The sequence below is a fragment of the Sciurus vulgaris genome, assembly GCF_902686455.1.
Source record: "Sciurus vulgaris genome assembly, chromosome: 5".
Taxonomy (NCBI): domain Eukaryota; kingdom Metazoa; phylum Chordata; class Mammalia; order Rodentia; family Sciuridae; genus Sciurus; species Sciurus vulgaris.
This window is the reverse complement of record NC_136465.1, coordinates 149431302-149450996: the sequence shown is the minus strand read 5'-3', so window position 1 is coordinate 149450996 and position 19695 is coordinate 149431302. Positions and strand designations below refer to the sequence as shown.

At 37.0% G+C, this 19695-nt stretch overlaps 1 protein-coding gene across 2 annotated transcripts in view; it reads left to right on the top strand.

Moving 5' to 3' along the window:
- Window positions 1–19695, top strand: part of KITLG (KIT ligand) — an 82636-nt gene that overhangs the window by 31870 nt on the left and 31071 nt on the right. For both annotated transcript variants that reach the window (XM_079139212.1, XM_079139211.1), the window contains exons 2-3: window positions 1470–1583; window positions 12749–12811. In XM_079139212.1, coding sequence (XP_078995338.1) covers window positions 1470–1583; window positions 12749–12811 — 177 coding nt within the window. The remainder of the gene's footprint in view (window positions 1–1469; window positions 1584–12748; window positions 12812–19695) is intronic.

Below are 19695 nucleotides of genomic sequence, written 5' to 3'. Positions count from 1 at the left end.
AAGCCATTGTGTACACATAACATTGTAGCATTGGAAATTTTAGCAAATCATCATCATCTCTTGGTCTAGTATAATGATTAAGTAGTGTGCAGATATTAATTGAAAGTAATTATTCAGCTCCTTTTAACATATGGCTAGCTACATCAATATGAAAGATTTCTAGCCATGAGCATCTGGGCTTTTGTGTAATTTTCAAATGCCATAGATGAATGTTAGCTCATAAAAGCAATCACACATATTTTAAAATAACTTCCCGTCTCTGTGCCTTTGCTCATGCTATTTTTTTATTTTTCCTGGAATGGTCATTTTTTTCTTTATGGATGTATGCAAATTCCTCCTTGCCCTCCCAAATCCAGGCTTTTCCTGGCATTGTCTTCCTGCCGAGGGTTCTCCCCCTTCAGGTCAATTGATTAATCGCTATCTTCTCTGTGTTCCCAAAGCATTTATCACAGGGTTATTTATTTACCTGCCTCTGAGTTCCAAGAGCATCTTCATCTTTGTTTCTCTCATAACTGGCACAGTCCCTGTCCCTGTCCCATGATGCATGTTCACTAAATGGTTATTGAATTAGAGGATTAGAATATGGTTACTTCAACCACTGATTCATCCAGCAAATATTTATTAAGGGCTTTTTATATGCAAGACACTTTGTTATTTATTTTAGAGATACTGAAGAAATAAATAAGAGATCCAAGTTGTTAAAACTGCTTAATATAGTTTAGTAAGGAAAAAGTAAATCACTCATACAAGGAACTGTATACATGGTAGAAAGTGTTATCTTCGCAGGGATGTGTGTATGATTGTGTGTGCTTGTCTGATTGCTTCCTGTCGGTTTTCAAAAAGATCTTCTAATTGGCTAAGGGAATATTTTTCCTTGTTAAGTGACTTAAAAACCTGAATCCACACAATAATTCTTTTGCTGTCTCAGAAATTTGGTTGACTCTGCTGAATCTAAAAATACCCCTCTTCCTCACTTTAGTTTGGTGTGCTCTTGTAGACAGTTGCATCAAAGCCCTGCTCAGGGGTTATGCTTCTACTTGCCAAATACTGTATATTTAAAGTCAAAAGAGAAAGTTCCTTTTGGTGCCTTAAGGTATGAATTTTATGCATTCCCTGGTTTTCAGAAGTCATCCTAAGTGATAAGTCCTTCACACGTTGCTACAAGCTCGTTCCTAATTGCCATTAGGAAATTGGCTATAGAAGGCTTTTGACAAGTTAACAGTAATGTCATTGAAAGAGTAATTCAAACAAGATTTTAACTGGAATGGTTTTTTTGTTTTGTTTTGTTTTTTAGATTATAGAATAGCTTGAATGCTTAGCATTTAATTGTATTTACACCAAAAGCTTTAAAAAAAAAATAGTGAATTGGCCTTGTCCACATCAAGGCATAAGATGTAAATAGTAAATAGTTTGTGTAGTTATAGAGTTTTAACTGATATTCACCAAGAAAATTTTCTGTTTTTGTTTAGACTTGGATTATCACTTGCATTTATCTTCAACTGCTCCTGTTTAATCCTCTGGTCAAAACTAAAGGGATTTGTGGGAATCCTGTGACTGATAATGTAAAAGACATCACAAAATTGGTAAGTAAGGCCTATGGTGTGCTTTTCATTATCTGTGACTCCTGCTTGTCAATCAGAGATTTAGTTTTTCTTGTTCCAAATATCATATTCTTCTAAGACAAGGAAAGGAATCATTGAGTTATTCTGAAAGCTTTCTAGAGAGAAGATAGGGAAATCTTCAAGGAGGTTTTGGTGATAAAATTGGCCTTTGTACCCCACCGTGGTGACTTTCTTTACTGGTCTTGTCCCCTCAGACATGGCAGCAAAGGACACTGGAGAGGTCACTGTGTGCTGAGGTCCAGCCCCAGTTTGTCCATTCTCTCTTGAGTGGGCTCTGCATCGTCTGTGTCTCCTCCACATGCCTTCATGCCCTTTTCTAACAATAGATCTGAGGTGACCACTCTCCCCTGCTCAATAGGAAGACCCTGTCACAGATGGGTAGTGTTCACTCCCCCATCAGTTGGAGCTGGAGAAACGATTAATTGCTAAATATGGAACAGACTCACCTTCCACATTTGTCACACTGAAACTCTTCCCTCAGCAGAAGCCTTTGTGCACTGGTGCCCCTTGGGCACTGCCAGCCTCCTGCTTTGCTGCTTTTAAGACTCAAGCTACAGAAAGCATAGCACCTCTGAAGTGCATGCTTCCAACTCTCTAGATTGAGGGCAGACCTTATATCCCCATTTGGACGGACATGGTGTATAAGTTAAGATGAACAAGATTTGAGAAGCGTTTCTGTAAATTCTTGATTCAAAATAGCCAGTTAGGTGGCAGTCTGCTATTGACTAGAGACCATAGGTAATGTGACAAAATGGAAGAAATGAGGATTGTTATCTGGAGGAAAAAAAGTACACATATTTGAGATAACAGTATATGAAGAAGAGGGGCTACTTGTTTATCTTTCCTGCTTTTGATATATATTTCTAGCTTATATGTTTTATTTAGAGTTTATACTAGAACTTCTAAACAGAAGTTCAATCCTGTAGTCGAAGTCTGGCTAGCTTAGCCTTAATTCAGAAGTGGAAAAATAAACACACACACACACACACACACACACACACACACACACACACACACAACTCCTAGGATGTCCAGGCTGTCCAGGCTTTCTTTGTCTAGCATTCATGGAGCCCTAGGTTCAATCTCCAGCACTGCAAAGACAGACAGACAGACAGATAGATAGATAGATAGATAGATAGATAGACAGACAGACAGACAGACAGACAGACATATGTGTTATTTGATGCAGCAACTAGAGATGTAACCACATGTTTACTTGATGGACTAGCAAGCAAAGCAATGTAACTTTTGCCTACTGTATACCCAGCTAGTTATTAAGCACAGACATGGGAGAAAATGTTTTGTTTTGTTTTGGATTCTGTTTGTTTTATACTGGAAATTGAACCCAGGGACCCTTTACCATTGAACTATATCTTCAATCCTTTATATTTATTTTTTATTTTGACATAGGATGTCACTATGTTACCCTGATGGCCTCAGATTTGTGATTTTCCTGCCTCAGCCTCCCAAGTTACTAAGATTATAGTAGTAGGCCATCATGCCCAGCAAGGTGAAAGAAAGTTTTAAAAACATAGATGATGGTCCTCTACCTTAATTTTTATGTTAGTTTATCACCCAAGAAACAATACTAAACAGACAATATGTGTTTATATTCTAAGTTTTGTGTCTGTGAGAAGGTGGTTATTAGACATTTGTCTGGTGAATATGGACATTATGGGCACCTTGAGCACCAACAGCATCCAGGTACTTATTAAACTTACAGTCGCCTAGACCCTACTCCAAGGATTCCAGGCATCTACATTTTTTCTGACTTTTTGAAAGTAATTTAAGAAGCATTGCTCTAGATTGTCTGTTCTGTCAAAGTTTAGAGAACAAAACATGTCTTGACCCTATTTTAGCGTCAGTTCTTAATATGACCAGTTACTCCTGCTTTGTATAGATTTGTGAGAATGTCAGGGTACCCCAAAGCTCCAAAGTATGCTTAAAGTAGGTTACTGGGAATTGCAACTCTTGTGGAGCAGCCTGTATAACCATGGAACTGAAAATGAGCTGAGGAGACTTGCACTGGTCCTAAGGAGCAAATTTCAATGAATTTAGGGGCCAGTGAGGCATAGATGGAGATGTGTGATGTAACTGATCCCAGATTGAACATATCCAGGACTAACATGATATTTAAGAAAACTTGCTGGCAGGCATTATTATTTTCAAAGTATTTAAGGAATATGACTTAATAAGCACTGCTTCCTGTGAAATGTCAAACTGATATTTTCAGGTGGCATAGGTACATATTATAAGCATCTTCCAAGATTTTCTATTCTTGTCTTTAACCACCTGCTTATTATCAACCTGTTACCTATCAGCTGATACAATAAGAAATGGCAAGAAGCATTCATAAGATGAGAAAGTAGTGCCCAGAAAGGGATCTTAATTAACACTGACAGTAAACTATAATATTCCTCACTCCAAGGGCAAATGTCAAATCAATAAGATTAAAAAAAAAGAAGAAGAAGAAGAATGGGGGTTTCCTCCTAATAGTTGACTCAGGGGTAAACAATTTTAAGAGTTTCTGGAATGAAATTAGTATGTTTTCTTTGGACAATATGTTTTAATAAACCACTTGAAAATAAGTCAAGTTAACAAAAAATAGGTTCAGAAGAACATTTTTAATTGAGTAAGTTCCTACACAGTTCATAGCCCGTATTTTGTAGAGGAGGATATAGAAACATATAAAACAATCCTTGAGCTCAGAGCACTTACAATCTAGTTTGGGAGATAAGCCTTTTAAATAAAAATATGAATGCATGTCATCAACCCCATGATGACAAACATAGTATATAACACAGGGCCCAATCTGCAAATAAATTCATAGGTTAAAAGAATGAGTTTGGGGAATCTGGAGGATCTGAGTTCAAATTTCACCTCTTTGACCTTGAATGCATAACTACCTTTCTGTACCTCAGTTCCTACTTCCCAATTTTTTAATTTTATTTGTTCTAATTAGTTGCACATAACAGTAGAATGCACTTATTCCCAATTTTATGGTGTAGATTAAGAAAAGCTATTTTTAAAAATATGTTTAATATGTTGATCACATTCTCATTGTGCCTCAGTTTCCTTGCCAGTTATAATGCAGAGATTAATAGTAATAATAATAATTAATCTCATAGAGTAATTGTGAGAATTGAGTCAGTAGAACAGTGGCTGGAACATAGTTAAGTGCCCTCCAAATCTCTTAGCTATTCATAGTGGTAGTAATAGTGGGAGAATTTGTAGGATCACAGGGTACTGGATCTGGAAGGGAATTTAGAGGTAATCTAAACAAACTTCTTTATAATAAAGAAAGAAAGAAATGAGACACAAGGGTGGTGAACTCAGCTCCTGGTCCCATTTCCAATGTTGTCTTCAGGAGCAACAGTTTTCAAACTGGCTACATAAGCCATTCACCTTTTGCTTATATGTCTCAGTTTCCGAATAAGACTTGGCATGAAAAAAGATTCAAATTGAAGAATGTGTGACAGTCCTTCTTCAGCCAGAGGTGGTAGGATGTCACCTGTGAACCATCCAATCACAGTCTCTTAGGTACTTATTTAAGGTACAGCTATAAGGGCACTACTGCAGAAATAGAATGTCAACTTGTGACAATGGGCTGTAGGAACCTTGATGCTTCCAACAGCAACGCACAAGAGAGTAATTTGCTCAGAAATTCCAAGACAGCTTGAGCTATGATGCTTAATGCTTATGGTGTTTTTTTTTTTTTTTTTTAATGTTTGAAAAGAAGCTAAGTGTTTCCATCCTAACTCATTCGTTGTACTAATTCAAACACAGCATGACCATTGAGTTATATGGCCCCTATCACAGCATTTCTCTGAAGAATGGAAGGGCAAAGCATCTTGATGACGTCAGGAACACCAGGTTATTTGAATACCAGCTCTACAAGATTACCTGACTGTCAGACCTCAGACAGATAACTGACCCTCCCTGGGATCCGGTTTCCTGATTTTTAAAATTAGAAACATGGATTTGATCAATAATTCTTAATCTTGGACTCATAAACTTCGTATGTTTGTACATGGGCCTCTGAATTGGGATTTATGTCCATGTTCAAGGAGAAAGTGTGTCCTTTTCATCAAACCTCAGAGAAGTCTATGACCCCAGAGAAGAACAAAACTACCAAATTAGAGAACTTTGTAAGCACTTCTCATCTTTAAATAATTTCATCCTATAATTATATTTCTTCATAATGATGTGCTTCTTGGTGTAGTTCAGTAATGCGTGGACTGAGGGAGATTGTACAAAATAAGAGGAATTTGCTTTGCAGGCATAACCTTGGTACATTTTATTTGAGGAAAAGAAAATGAGCTTCCAGTATGTTTCCACCTTGTGAATTTCTTCAACAGTGCTTATTCCTTTGCATTCTCTACCAGTTCTGCCCTTGAATTAGGTGACAACTTGCACTATGCCCACAAACCTTAAGTTTGTTTGCATGGGGTGATTCTCATGTCACTGAAGCACATGATTTATGGCTTTACATTTTTTTTTTTTTTAATTTCTTCTTGGACACTTTGTACTGCCCCTACAGTCCCCATGGTTTTTATTTGAAATCCTTCTGGCATGTTTACTTAGCATAATAGTTCATCTATTTACAGAACGTTTTGCTTTGTTTCTGAAATATGTTGCAAGACTTGTTTTAAATGGCAAACTCAGACCAATCTAAGGAAAGAGTCAAGTATCTAGGAAGAGGATAAATCAAACTTTAAAAACTTGTGTCTATGGATAGTTAGGGTATTACTACTTGTTGATGTTCATGTAAAGAGGAATCCAAATATTGAAATAGTTGAAATTAGTTTTCTGTACTCTTTCTTTCATTTGTGATGTTTTTCCTTCATTTGGAGGGAATTTAATTAAATGTGACTTACGTACTTTAAAAAAATGTTGTCTTTAAATATCTGTTGAATGATGTATTTGTCTTTCTCAAAATGTTCTTAAAAGTAGGTTGCTGTCCCATCACCATATTATAAAGGTGAAGTTGAATTACTATCTTCAAGGTCAGCCTATAAGTCAGTAGACTGGAATTGGAACAAAAGAGCCCATGGTTTTCCTGGTCTTGTGGTAGGCTCTTGTTTTAAGATTATATCAATGCATGACCTTGGAAATTAACATAATGAGAAGTGATAAATATATCCTCAGATAGCAAATTTTAACACTTTGGACTGTTGTGATTAACTCTGATTTTTATTTTTGTTCAAATAGTATGCTTTTTGAAATGCATTGCCTTAGCATTCAAGTGAAGGATTTCTAGATGATTTCTAAGCTTTTCTTCAAATGACTTATGCATACCTTCTTTTCAAAAGTAGAGGTCTCACATAACACTCTTTGGTCTTTGAAGAGCAACAGTTTGTTAAATTAATAGTTTTGGAAGTTTATTTTTATTGGATTGTGATGTTTGGCATTTCAATTTCTGCTACTATAGTGGGTAAAGTTTATTTAAAGCTCAATTCAAGGACAGAAATATTAAAAATAATATTTATAAAAAACTGTCTAAATGGCTTCCCATCTTATAAACCTTATCACGAGAAAAACATTTTTTATTCCTCCATAAGATAAAACACTTGGATGTTAGTTCTTGTTGCTTCATACCTTTTTAAAGTGGTAGTGATGGCGTGAGTATCCAGCTACCAGGCAAAGATCATGTTAATCTCCAAGGTCATGTATTACTATAATATACCATGGATTGTATCCTTTGATTTTCACAATCCTATCAGGTAATTAATTCTATTCCCAGTTAGAAAACTGAGATCTAGTGATGATTAGTAACCTGACCATCATCACCTGAGAAACAGAAAGATAAATAGGGGTTTGAACCCATGACTCCCTATCTTTGGAGCACAAGAACTCAGTTTGTATTATAATACATTCCCAAGTACATTGAGATGAAAGTTTCAACTGTGTTTTATGAACTATCATGATAATGTATTGGATTTTATTTCCCGGGTACTAATTACCTTATCTTTTTGTGATTAGGAAGCTATCATATTGTAGAAGCTCTGTTAATACTACTTAATTGTAATCATTATCATAAGTTGTACATAAGTGTCTTAGTCTATTTCCTCTTGCTAATAACACAATGCCACAGCCTTGGTAAGTTATAAAAAGATTTACTTTGGCTCACAGTTCTAGCACAAGACTGAAGGGCCACATCTGGTGATGCCTTCTCATGGCAGAGTCCCCAGCAACAGTGTGTCACATGGCGAGAGACGGAGCCAGAGCAAGACCTAATCAAACTGGCTTTTATAGCAGACCCATTCTTGAGGTCACCCATTAACTCATTAATTGCAAAAATAGATTATTACATTCCTGAGAGCATAGCTCTAACCACCATTTGAAGGTCCCACAGATCCCATCTCTTGGTATCTCAGAGTGGAGACTGAATTTTAGCAAGAGTTTCAGAGGGAATAAACCGTGTTGAAACCATAGCAATGTGAACTAGACAAAAAAATCTTTTTAAAGAGTTTTTAATCTCCTGTTTGATAAGAAACTAGGTATTTCTCACTGAAGAAAGATGATCTAGAAAAGTCTTCTCAAGTTGTCATCTTAATATTCTTTTAAGTCAGTTACCTTTCAAAAAAGAAAAAATAAATAAAAACCACTTAGACACCTTTGAAAACTAAAGGTAATTGACCTAGTAAGTTAGATTTTTTTTACTCAGTATTAATGGGAAATAATTTCTCAAGAGATACAACCAAAAAAGCATTTTCCTGTGTTATTTCTGAAGGCTAGACCATCAACATTATAGTTAGCTGTTTTACATAAGTGAACTATGTGTTTAGATAGAAGTGTTGAGTTTTTTCTCCTCTGCAACCATGATTCGTAAACGTTGCTTGCTGTGAGACTACAAACCATGAACTCATTTCCCATAAAGGTTGAGATACACTGAGCATTTCATAAATAGTGTCAAGAGAATCATGAGCCACTACTACATTTTAATTCCTCCCTTGGGTGACAACTGAGACTACTAAAGGTCTTGCCACAGATGTCCATGTGGCTGCTGATTTCATGAGACTTAGGGACCTTGATGACTTTTCAATCATGAGAGTCAAAGATTTTAGATCAGTGACCTCAAGAGAAGGAGAGGGAGTTAAGCCTTCTGACTTTTAAGTTTTTTCTCTTGAGTCCAAATACCTGCAGGGTTTGATATGCAGCCAGTGCCAATTTGGCTTGCAAAGACTTTTTCTTGGATGAATTTTTAGCATTTCCGAATGCTGCTCTGGTTTGCAGTTTTTTCCCAGTGTCACTGAGTATGGTCGATCCTCAGAACATCAAAGAAGAGAGCAATTGGGGCCCTTCTAGTAAAGTCAGCCCATTCAAGAAACTTGTTTTTACGGTTTTATATATTTTATAGTCTGGCATAATACTGACATCCTTGTGCTTCAAATCAAAACCCTTTGGAATAATTTTGACCTTTGGTAAAATTTCCCATCAATTAAATCCTTCAATTAAAACACCCCCCCCCCCATTTTTAACCCTGAACTTACTTTAATAGAATAGATTTAAATATGTAGCTTTAGTTACTTAGCTATTTAAATCTACCAACAGGGTATCTCCATGGAATGTAAGCCAAATTCTTGCTTTTCTAGAGACTTCTAGTCTCTGCATAGATATTTAACACATTTCCAGCACTTTAGTAGTAGTCTGTTAACCTTCTGCCTCTGTTCCCTCTACCTCTAATCCATCCTTCCATACTAATCTTCCTAAATTTTGCTGTCATGTTTCTTCTCTGCCAGCCACATTCAGTGTTGCACTGCTGCTTTTAGCACAAAGTTAAACCAGACTCAACCTTTAGTAATTGTCTAGTTCACTTCCTTTGTTGTACAGAAAGGAGTAGAAGGTTCACAGGGGCAATATGGTGTGCCTAAGGCTGCAGGACTTACTGTAGAGTCCTGGTAGTAGGACTGTTGTGAACCTCACAGCCTGCCATTTGATCCCCTGAGGCAAGCATTCAGTAGGCACCCTTCTAATGTGATTACCAGACATAATTCTTTCTTTTCTTTCTTCATTTATTTTTCTACAGGGGACTGAACCCAGGTGGGTTCTGTCTCTGAAGTACATCCACAGTACCCTCCCCCTTTTTAAGACAGGGTTTTCCTAAGTTGCCAAGGTTGGCCTTGAACTTGTGATCCTCCTATCCTCCTGCCTCAGCTTCCTGATTTACTGGGATTATAGGTGTGTACAATTATGCCTGGCTGATTTTTTTTTTTAACCCCTGAGAATTGAAACCAGAGCCTTGTACCTACTAGTCAAGTTCTCAACCACTGAGCTACATCCCCAACCTCCTAGCGTATTTCTTACATATTATCTATATGGTCTCCCAACACATCATGAGCTTTCAATTTTCTGCCTTTGCACATGACTCTTCTCTATTTAGAATGCCCTACATTATTGCATTTATTATTCATTGACGCTTATACCTATTCTTTTCACACAGGTTATTTAATCCTTATAGGACTGTTAGATAGATCCTTTTATAATTTCTATTTCATACATATGGAAATTGAGGCTAGCAGAGATGAAAAACTTTCCCAAGACCTCTGAGTTAGCATGTGGCAGCACCAGGATCCAGCATAAGCAATCTGTTTTCAGAACCTGTGCTGTTAGCCCCAACATCAGTGCCTCTAAGTAACATCTTCTGAATGCCGGGCCAAAGTTTCCTTGTACTCTATAAAACTTTCCACAGTGATCAATATGCATCAGAGAAGCTGAATTTATAGCAAGGTTATTTGTGCTTTCTGAATGCTATTTGACATACTATAAGTGCTTAGAAAGTAATATAATAATGTGTGAAATGACCATAAATATCTACGGTTTGACTTTCTTAGTTTGTTTCCAAATATAATTGGAAAGGAACCAGTGAAAGCCAGGAAAATCGTTACAGGGAAACTACTCTGTAGCTCAGTGTGCAGGGCACCAGCTCACAAAGCCAAGTTTATATCCTGCCTCTAGTAGTTACTCCTGTTGCCTGTGACCTTGGAGATGCCAGATAACCTCTACAGCTCTCTGTCCTCATTTGTAATATAAGCTTAGTAAGATATGTCTTGTGGGATTGTAGTAGAGACTGTATATGAAAACTTATCAATTGTAAAGCTCTTTTAAAAAATAGTATTTTTTAAGCCGCACTACAAATTAAATGTCAAAGAATCAGCTTCATTCAGAAATATATCCCCCAAATGATACAGTGGAGAGTTCAGCATCATGGTCAGAAAAGTTCTTGTAAACTGTTTGACTTCTTTGAACCACATTTTGTATATAAATTACTCATCAAATGGAATTAGCCAACATATCCTTTTTATTTTTTCTATCTTTTAGGTATACACTCTAAATCTAAGTTTTATTAATACTTTGTCAGTTCATTGTATATTTAGCTTTTATAAATACTGTCAATTATGCTTCAGAAGGGGCTAGATGGTTGCCTGCTTGTGTTTATTCAGCATTCCTGCCACTTCCATGTGGCATGGCTTCAGTTTGCATGGTTAGTCCGTAATGAAGAAGCATGTTGTTGCTCAGTCTCATATTCCAGCTTTCATACCTGCAAAGGAGTCCATTGTGTCTTTGCCACCCAGGCTTATGTCATTTCACTTTTCAAAGGTGGGGATGGAGATTCAGAAGACAAAAAAAAAAAAAAAAAAAAAGCATGGCAGGAAGCTGACTGATGGAGAGGAAGAAAATTAAGTGCACAGGGCAAGAGAGACAGTCCCTAAAATAAAAATGCCAGTTTCTGTAGCTGCCCAGATAGGTTTCCAATCGGTAGTAAAGCTTCTACTCTCTTACTAGGAATGACATGAAGGGGGATAATGGTGGAGACTTTACAGTGGCACATACCCAGGGCAGGCATCTAGAGAGGAGATGAAGACATGCAGTGAGGCAAGGGAGGCTCTGCTAATGGGGACTTGGATTTTAGTCCCAACTTAATACCTGGTGGCCATGTAACCTTATTCATGTTACTTGACCTCTTTGAACTTCTGTTTCTTCACCTGAGATAATGCAGTTTAAGCCCTTCATGAGCACAGGAAGTATTCAATAAAAGACACTTTCACTATTTTATCATCAAGTGAGCTGAAGAAAGAGCCACCAACCAGGTGTATCAGTGCAACATTAAAATGAGTGTGAGGTGGTACCACTGGCAATTGGATGAAGGAAGTACAGTGGGACCAGTTACTACTTTGGCTCCCCTATTGCTCCTTATGCCTTTGCCTGGATGGTTTTCTTACCATGTAGTTCTCAGATTCAGTACACTATTGGCAAGACCAAAATGAAACTTATGGCTTATGTTGTGAAAGACTTGTAGGAGATGACCTAGTCCTGCAAACATGCATATGATCTCAGCTTCCTGTAGGGAAAAAGACATCTTCAGAGACAGGCTGAAGTGGTCAGATGGCTTCGAAATTATTTGCCTATCTAGCTCTCAGTAAAAATCATGATTGACTATTTAAAATGTTTGTGGCACATTCAACTATTAAATGATCATTTGACATAGGTAACTGAATCTCCATTGTACAATTGAGAGAAACCAAGGTACAGAGAGTCTAGATTATTTATAAATTCCCTGGTTCCAAATCTGTTGTTTTTTCACTTATTCCAGAATGATTCATATCAAAACTATGTTTGACATTGTTTTAAAACCTTTGAAAATAACTGGGTAAACACTTGAAACATCTCAAGTGTTCAGCCCAAGGTAAGTGCATGTATTTATGTTGTAAAATTCATTCTTTCTAAATTATTTACTAGTTCTTCCAACTCAGAGTATCCACCAGCATCAATGCAGGACCTGTTTCGGTTCAGTAGTCTGAAATGGCCCCAAATTTGCATTTCTAGCAGCTTTCTGTTGATGGTAACACATCACTTTGAGGTTCTGCTTTGAGAATCACTGACTAAATGAGCATGCTGTTTTATTAATTCTATGGAGGAATAAGTTGAAAACTAGTCCTAGAAGAGAATTCTAAGACTACAAATGGAAGTTGAAGTTCATATCATCTTTCCAAACCTCAGTAGGTCATACTTAGTTCCCCATAACTGAATTTGTTTTTTGGAGAATGTGTTTGATTACAAAGGGAAACGGAGGATAAATAATATGACCAATTGATGTGTTTGAAATTTCTCTCTCTCTTTTGTAGGTGGCAAATCTTCCAAAAGACTATTTGATAACCCTCAACTATGTCACCGGGATGGATGTTTTGGTATGTAAGCTGTACGTCTCCAAGTCTCCATTTGGTAACTGAAAGAAGATATGGAATCATTCATACTGATATAGGGCCTTGCTATTGTGAAGATTAGAAAAAGATATCTTTGAAATTTGACTTTTTTTTTTTTTTGCTGTACTGGGGATCTAACTCAGGGCCTTGTGCTTACGAGGCAAGCACTCTACCAGCTGAGCTATCTCCCCAGACCTGAAATCTGACTTTCTAAGCTTTTTTTTTTCCCTCAAGCAATTGCTAAACTTTATCAGTGATCATTTCAGCACACAAGCCTTAGACCTATACACCCAAAGGAAATAAGGTCACCTTCTTTAGATCTAACATATAGTTCTCTTTTTCCCTGATCTTCTCTTAAAAAGGTTTGAGTATAAAATTATGTCAATTTTTTTTAAACCTGAAAGGGTCTTATATAAGTCTCTTTCATTCCTATTTGAGAATACAAAATATTTTCTTTCTGAACATATTAGCTGTACAATAGATTCCTTGAACCTTATAATAAAAATATGAGCTTATGATTATAATACTTTATTACTAAAATTGAGAAGTTTTGTTTTTCTCATCACATAGTATCAGAATTCATACATTAAAAAATTCAAGCAGAACAGCATAATACACATATATCAGAGCTTATCAGACCTTCCCATTGTACAATATTGGCTTCAAATATATTTACTCTTAAGGAAACATTATAACTAACACCTATGTATGCTTCTTCCCTACACCATGACTTCCCACTTTCTCTTAGTGGTAACAATTATTCTGAGCTACAATTTTTCATTTCAGTGCATGTTTTCAGGTGTTGAGCTAAGGACACCGTCCCCTGGAGTTGTGTAAAAGAGATAAAGTAACCCTGCCTGTTCTTACAACTTTACACAATGTACACATAAGCTTGTATACATAAGCTATGGAGCTTTTCGCATATTAAACCAAACCCCAAAAAACAAAGGTCAAATGTTTTATCTGATATGTAGAAGCTAATCCACAATAAAGTTGGGTCAGGCTGGGGGAGAATAGAAGTTCAATGGAGTAGACAAAGGGGAATGAAGGGAAGGGAGAGGGGGTAGGAAAAGGAAAAGGAAAGACAGTGGAATAAATCTGCAATAACTTTCTTATGCACATATATGAATACACCACAGTGAATCTCACCATTGTGTATATCCACAATAAAATTAATTAAAAAATAATAACTATGGGTACGTGGCAGAAAGATCAAGAGAGGGAAGGGAAAGGTTGTGGGGAGAAGGAAGGGGAAGGAGAGGAAATGGGGTCTGAATTAGAACAAGATATATTCCATGATTTTATAATTATGTCAGAATTGATTCTACTGTCATGTATAACAAAACAAAACAGAAAAAAAATTTAAAAAGAAAAAAATTTAGTGTAGGGACTGGGGACTATAGCTTAGGGTAGGGAGCTTGTGGGGCTATGGTTGCCACTTATATTTTTCATCATACTTTTTACATATTGTTCCATGTTCATTTATTTATATTCTTGGAGAAAATTGAAAACCATCTGGGCTACTTTCTTTTCTGCAACTCACATTTTTCTGTAATTTACCAAGTACTTATTGTATATTGACTATGTATAAGTTGTTTTACATTTTGAGTAATTTTGGTGGCTCAATAAAAATTATTTACCAATTTAAGCACATCACTGTGTGCTTTAAAATGCCTTTCAGACTCTACAGTACTTTTATTTCAAGAGACTGTTCATGGCAATATATGTATTTTTTTAAACTAGTAAACATTTTAGCATGAACTGCCTGAAATTCTTTAGAAGTCCTTAGAACATGAATCTGCATGTGGTACCCTGTTTTCCTCAAGCCTAGCTCAAAGTCTATTGAGTCAGGGAGAGTTCTTTGGAAATAGAGGTGTAGAATTATGGCATTCTGAAAGTTTTTTAATCCAGTCCTTTGATCACTCAGACAGCAAATGTTTGGTTAAAGAAAACTATAGAGCCAGCACTTTGCTGGACACCTCAAGAAACACGCACATATCAATTAGGCAATGGCCATATAAACTTGAAAACTCTGGTAATATTGGGGAGGGGGCATTGACCTGGTCTTTTTATAACCCTTTCCATTTGCAAAATGATGTCACATATTTTCTCCCTGGATGATTAGAAAAACCCTGTGAAGTCAGTAGCATACTATTATTATTCCTATTTTATAAATGATACCCTAGGAGGTTTGTATTTTTCCTGAGGTTATACAACTAGAAAGTGACAGTCTTGAAAAGAAACCGTGGGCCTTCTGACTCTTAACCCAGGGTTGCAGAGAGTGAGAATCTGAACAATTTCATTGCTGAGGAAAGTGCTGGGAGAGAAGGTTCTAGGTCTCAAAGAACCACCCCTGCTCCTGACTGCATCAGCCTTTAGGTTGATGATTGCCAAATTTACTCAAACAATTCTGCTGCTCTTTGCAAAATAACTGTTAAACTGCAAATAACTAAATAGATTATTTGGTGCTGGTATAGTCGTAGATGGCACTAAATCATAGATTTTAGTGTTGGCTGGTGATAGCAAGAGCCAGAGTTGTAAAAATAAAAGCAATTTATGGCCACATTTTTTGTGCCTGTTTCTGTAATTCAGAAAAGTCCGCTATTATTTGATCTTGGCATGATGTCCTGGAACTACTGCAGAAACATTGTTCTTGGCCACCATAGTTGGCAGGAAAAACAAGCCTATGCGTAGGGCTTTGAGCAGAAACTGGGGGTCTCACCCTTTGTTTTACCTTCATTTAAAACTGTTAATTTCTGCCAAGACCAGAGGAGTTTCCCAGTGGAGAGGCCCGCTGATTATTTGTCAGTGGTCAGAGTCCCAGCTTGTCTTCAAACAATAGAGGGTGGAGTGGAAGTGGGTGCCAGAAAGATTCCCTGGGGCCAAAGCAGTAAAATTCTGCCTTTGGCACTAGAAAGAAGAAAAGTTCTGGAATAGAAAACAGTTAACTTTTACTTTTAAAAAATCAGGTAAGTACTCCTGAAAAGGGGAGTCTACTTTCCTAAGGACTTTCTTAGAAAATGACCTAGCAGATTCCCTCTTGCAAATAACAGGTTGTGATCAACCAGTTGGTATTTAAATCCAATGATAATTACCAATTCTATTTTAAAACCTTCAAAACTATAATATTACTAGGTGGTTAGGATTCCCTTTAACTTCCTAACCTTAAAAATACCTAGACATTTCTTAGCCTTTTCATTTACCAGTAATGTTACTGTAGAAAGAACAAAAATTGAGTTGCTGAATTTGTGCCACATATCTGCATTCATTCTGTTGTCTGTAACATCAATAAACTATGAGTCGCTTGTTTGAGTAAAAATTCTTCACCAGTTTTTAATTAAAGTGAATTATATATACACAGTTTTCTTTTACCTTTCTACTTGGAAATAATTTTACATTTACAGAAAAGTTGCAAGCATATACAAAGGACATCATATACCCTTTCATTCAAAATCACCTGTTTTTAACATTCTGCCTCATCTACTTTATCGACTGATGTTTTCCTGTGTGTGCACGTGTTATTACTTTCCTGAACCCCTTGAATAAGTTGTGTACATCATGGCCATTTACCTCTAAATATACCAGTATAGATTTCCTAAGTAAAGAATGATTCTCTGAACTACAGAAGATTTTCAATAATTATAATACTTTATAGACTGTTTCTCAATATTATATCTCTTTTTATAAATTTTTTTTCCTCTGGCCCAAGATTCAATCTGGGATCATTTGCACTTGAAGATCAGGAGAATGATGGCTTCCCAAAGATGTCTTCTTCTGTACATTTATCCCCTTACATGGCAAAGGGAGTTTGCAGATATGACTCAAAGTGTTGATAGAGGAATATTACTCTGGATTATCTGGGTGAGCCTAGTCTAATTTGCAGGAGGAGGCTTTATAAAGGGTGGCTGGTGTGTCAGAGCTGAAGAGGGAGTTTTGAAAATGTTACTCTTCTGGCTTTTAAGGAGGAAGGGACCACAAGCCAAGGAACATTGGTAGACTGCAAAAACTGGAAAAGAGCCTTCAGAAGATACCACAACTCCAATGAACACCTTGATTTCAATTTGTTTGTTTGTTTGGTTTTTTATTTATTTATTTATTTATTAATTTATTTTTGTTGTAAACAAATGGGATACATGTTGTTTCTGTTTGTACATGGAGTAACAGCATACATTTGCATATTCATACATTTACATAGGGTAATGATATTTGATTCATTCTGTTACTTTTTTCCTTCCCCCCCTACCCTCCCACCTCTCTTTTCTCTCTATACAGTCCCTCCTTCCTCTATACAGTCCCTCCTTTTGTTTTTGTTTTTGTTTTTGTTTTTTTTGTTACCAGGAATTGAACTCAGGGACACTTAATCATTGAGCCACATCCCAACCCTTTTTATATTTTATTTTGAGACAAGGTCTTGTTAGGTTGCTTAAGGCCTCAATAAGTTGCTGAGGCTGACTTTGAATTTGCCGTCCTCCTGCCTCAGCCTCCTGGGCCACAAGGATTACAGGCATGTACCTCTGTGCCCGCTTGATTTCAGCTTTCTAAGATCTATTTTGTATCTCTCATCTTGAGAACTATAAAATAGAAATGTGTGTTGTTTTGAGCCATCAAGTTTGTGGTGGTTTGCTATAATAGCAATAGGAAATTAATATAGATCATGTGGATATGGCATTGAAATTTTTGAATGAGACAGCCCTCCCTTTAGTAAAGTGTCTCGTTCAGGCCTTTGACTGTTGGAGCTTATGCACTCCAAGTCATGATCCTACTTGTGCTACCTCAGATTATCACATCCAGAGGCACAAAATGTTCACTTCCCCCCCACAAAGCCGTTGGTTTCTGTCATCTGGGTTAAGGTGTTCAACAGTTTCTGTACAATTAGCTGTCTTTGGGGAAACACTTTAAGACCATGTAAACACCCTGTTCCTCATCAGTGTTTCTCCTATAGCTGGGCATGTGGCTCAGTGGTAGAGCTCTTGCCCAGCATGTGCAAGGCCCTGGCTTTGATCTTCAACACCACACAATGAAAAGTTTCTCCCATAGATTTAAGATCTATAGATGATTCTTCCCTGAAGCAATCCTAACTGTCAAGTCTTTCATCAGATTTTAATTAAGAGTTTTTAAAAAATTTTGGTGCTAGTTTTGAAAGATATGGCTAAATGGGAAGGTGACTGGCCATATACAATACTGCTCTGTAAACAAGAAGCCTCCCAGCCTTCTTCCCTCTGCTGCCTCCTTCCTTCACTATGTAAGGTTTCACTTCTGGGCTCTTCCACCTTCTTTGGCCTGGTCCTGCTGCCCTGGGTTCTTCCCATCCCCCTTATACTCCAAGGGTTTGACATTTTAACTGCGTAGACAGAGTGACTTAAAAATAATAATGATACATTTGATCATCTCACGCCCCCCTCCTTCTTAACATACCTCAAGTGACTTCCCATTAGATCTTGGAAATAGGGACAGGACTCTCCTTCAACAAGGCCTCCAAGACGTGCCTCTCAATATCCTTTTTTAGTCCCTGGTCCTCCCATGTTCCCTGCTCCCTCTATTTCCTCTTATGTGACTATCTTTGTACCTGGAATTCTGAGTGGTCCTTTGCCTACGTGACTCCTGACACTTTTCCTAATTCAATTTCCCTTGTTTAAGGAGGCTTCCCTCACCTTCTCAAGGACACCAAACCCTCCTACTAAACTCTTTTCAGGGAACTCCTCAGAGCAGCAGTTTCCTCTTTGTTGTGGATTATTTAATTGATAATCTTCCACTAAACTGTAAACTTCTTGGGGAGGAGGTATTTTCTTTTTGCTGTGTCTTATATCAGTGTCTAATGAATGGCAAGCACTTAGTAAATATTTTCTGAAAGGAAGTGAATAAAGGAAGGAAGGGGGACAATTCCCTGGTGTACAGTCACTCATAATTTCCTCAAGATGCACATTTGAGCTGAATAAAGTACAGAAGATTATTCCGATGAGATGCCTGCAACCCATCCCACAGTATTTGTGCTTCAACACAAATATTGTTATCTTCTTTTAGATAAGGGTGATTTAATGGAAGATCTTGGGTGTAAGAGTTGTATTATGCAATTTTGAGGAATCATGGTTTTCTTGAGCTTTCTGTTTTGCTATTTTTATTTATGTATTTAAGAACCATCTCACTGTTCCCATTTACCGAAGGCTGAAAGCCAAATTCTTGAACCTGATGTTTTTGACTCTTCATGATCTAGCCTCACCCTAATCATCTCATCTCATTATTACATCATTCCCCAACACAAACTTGCCATCTGAGATAGATGCGTCTCTGCCTCCTAAAATTATCATACATATTCCAATTCCAGGGCTTTGCTGGGTGCTGCTCCCCTTTGCCAGGGTTGCCCTTTCTTCTCCCATCTGTTTATCCAAATTCTACCCATAAGATCATGGCATATTTTGGAACTGAACACAGGCTAGTGGTTATCTCTTCCAAGGTCATCTTAAAATCTCTTTTTCTCACAAGGCCTTTTTCTGTTCTTCTGGAAAACACTTTCTCTTCTCTCCTTTGTATGTATGTATGGCCAGGGAAAACTGATGTCATACCTTCTTTATACTGAGCATTTTGCTTGATAGTAGAGACACCATGGTCAACAACACTGATACTATACCTGTCATAGGGACCTAACCTTATAGTTAACTTTTAATTTTTATAGAGTTTGTTCAGAAGCTATTCATTTTGGTTCAAGTTCATACTACTTAAATCTCAGCTTAATGTTGTATACGCCGTGCATCTGTCTCAAAGTATTGTTCTAAGAAATAAGATATAAAAGACCTGTCCTGCATATAGTAATTGCCCAATGGCATTAGTATTATTTTGTTATGTTTTCTCTTTTTTACTATATCTTAATTATC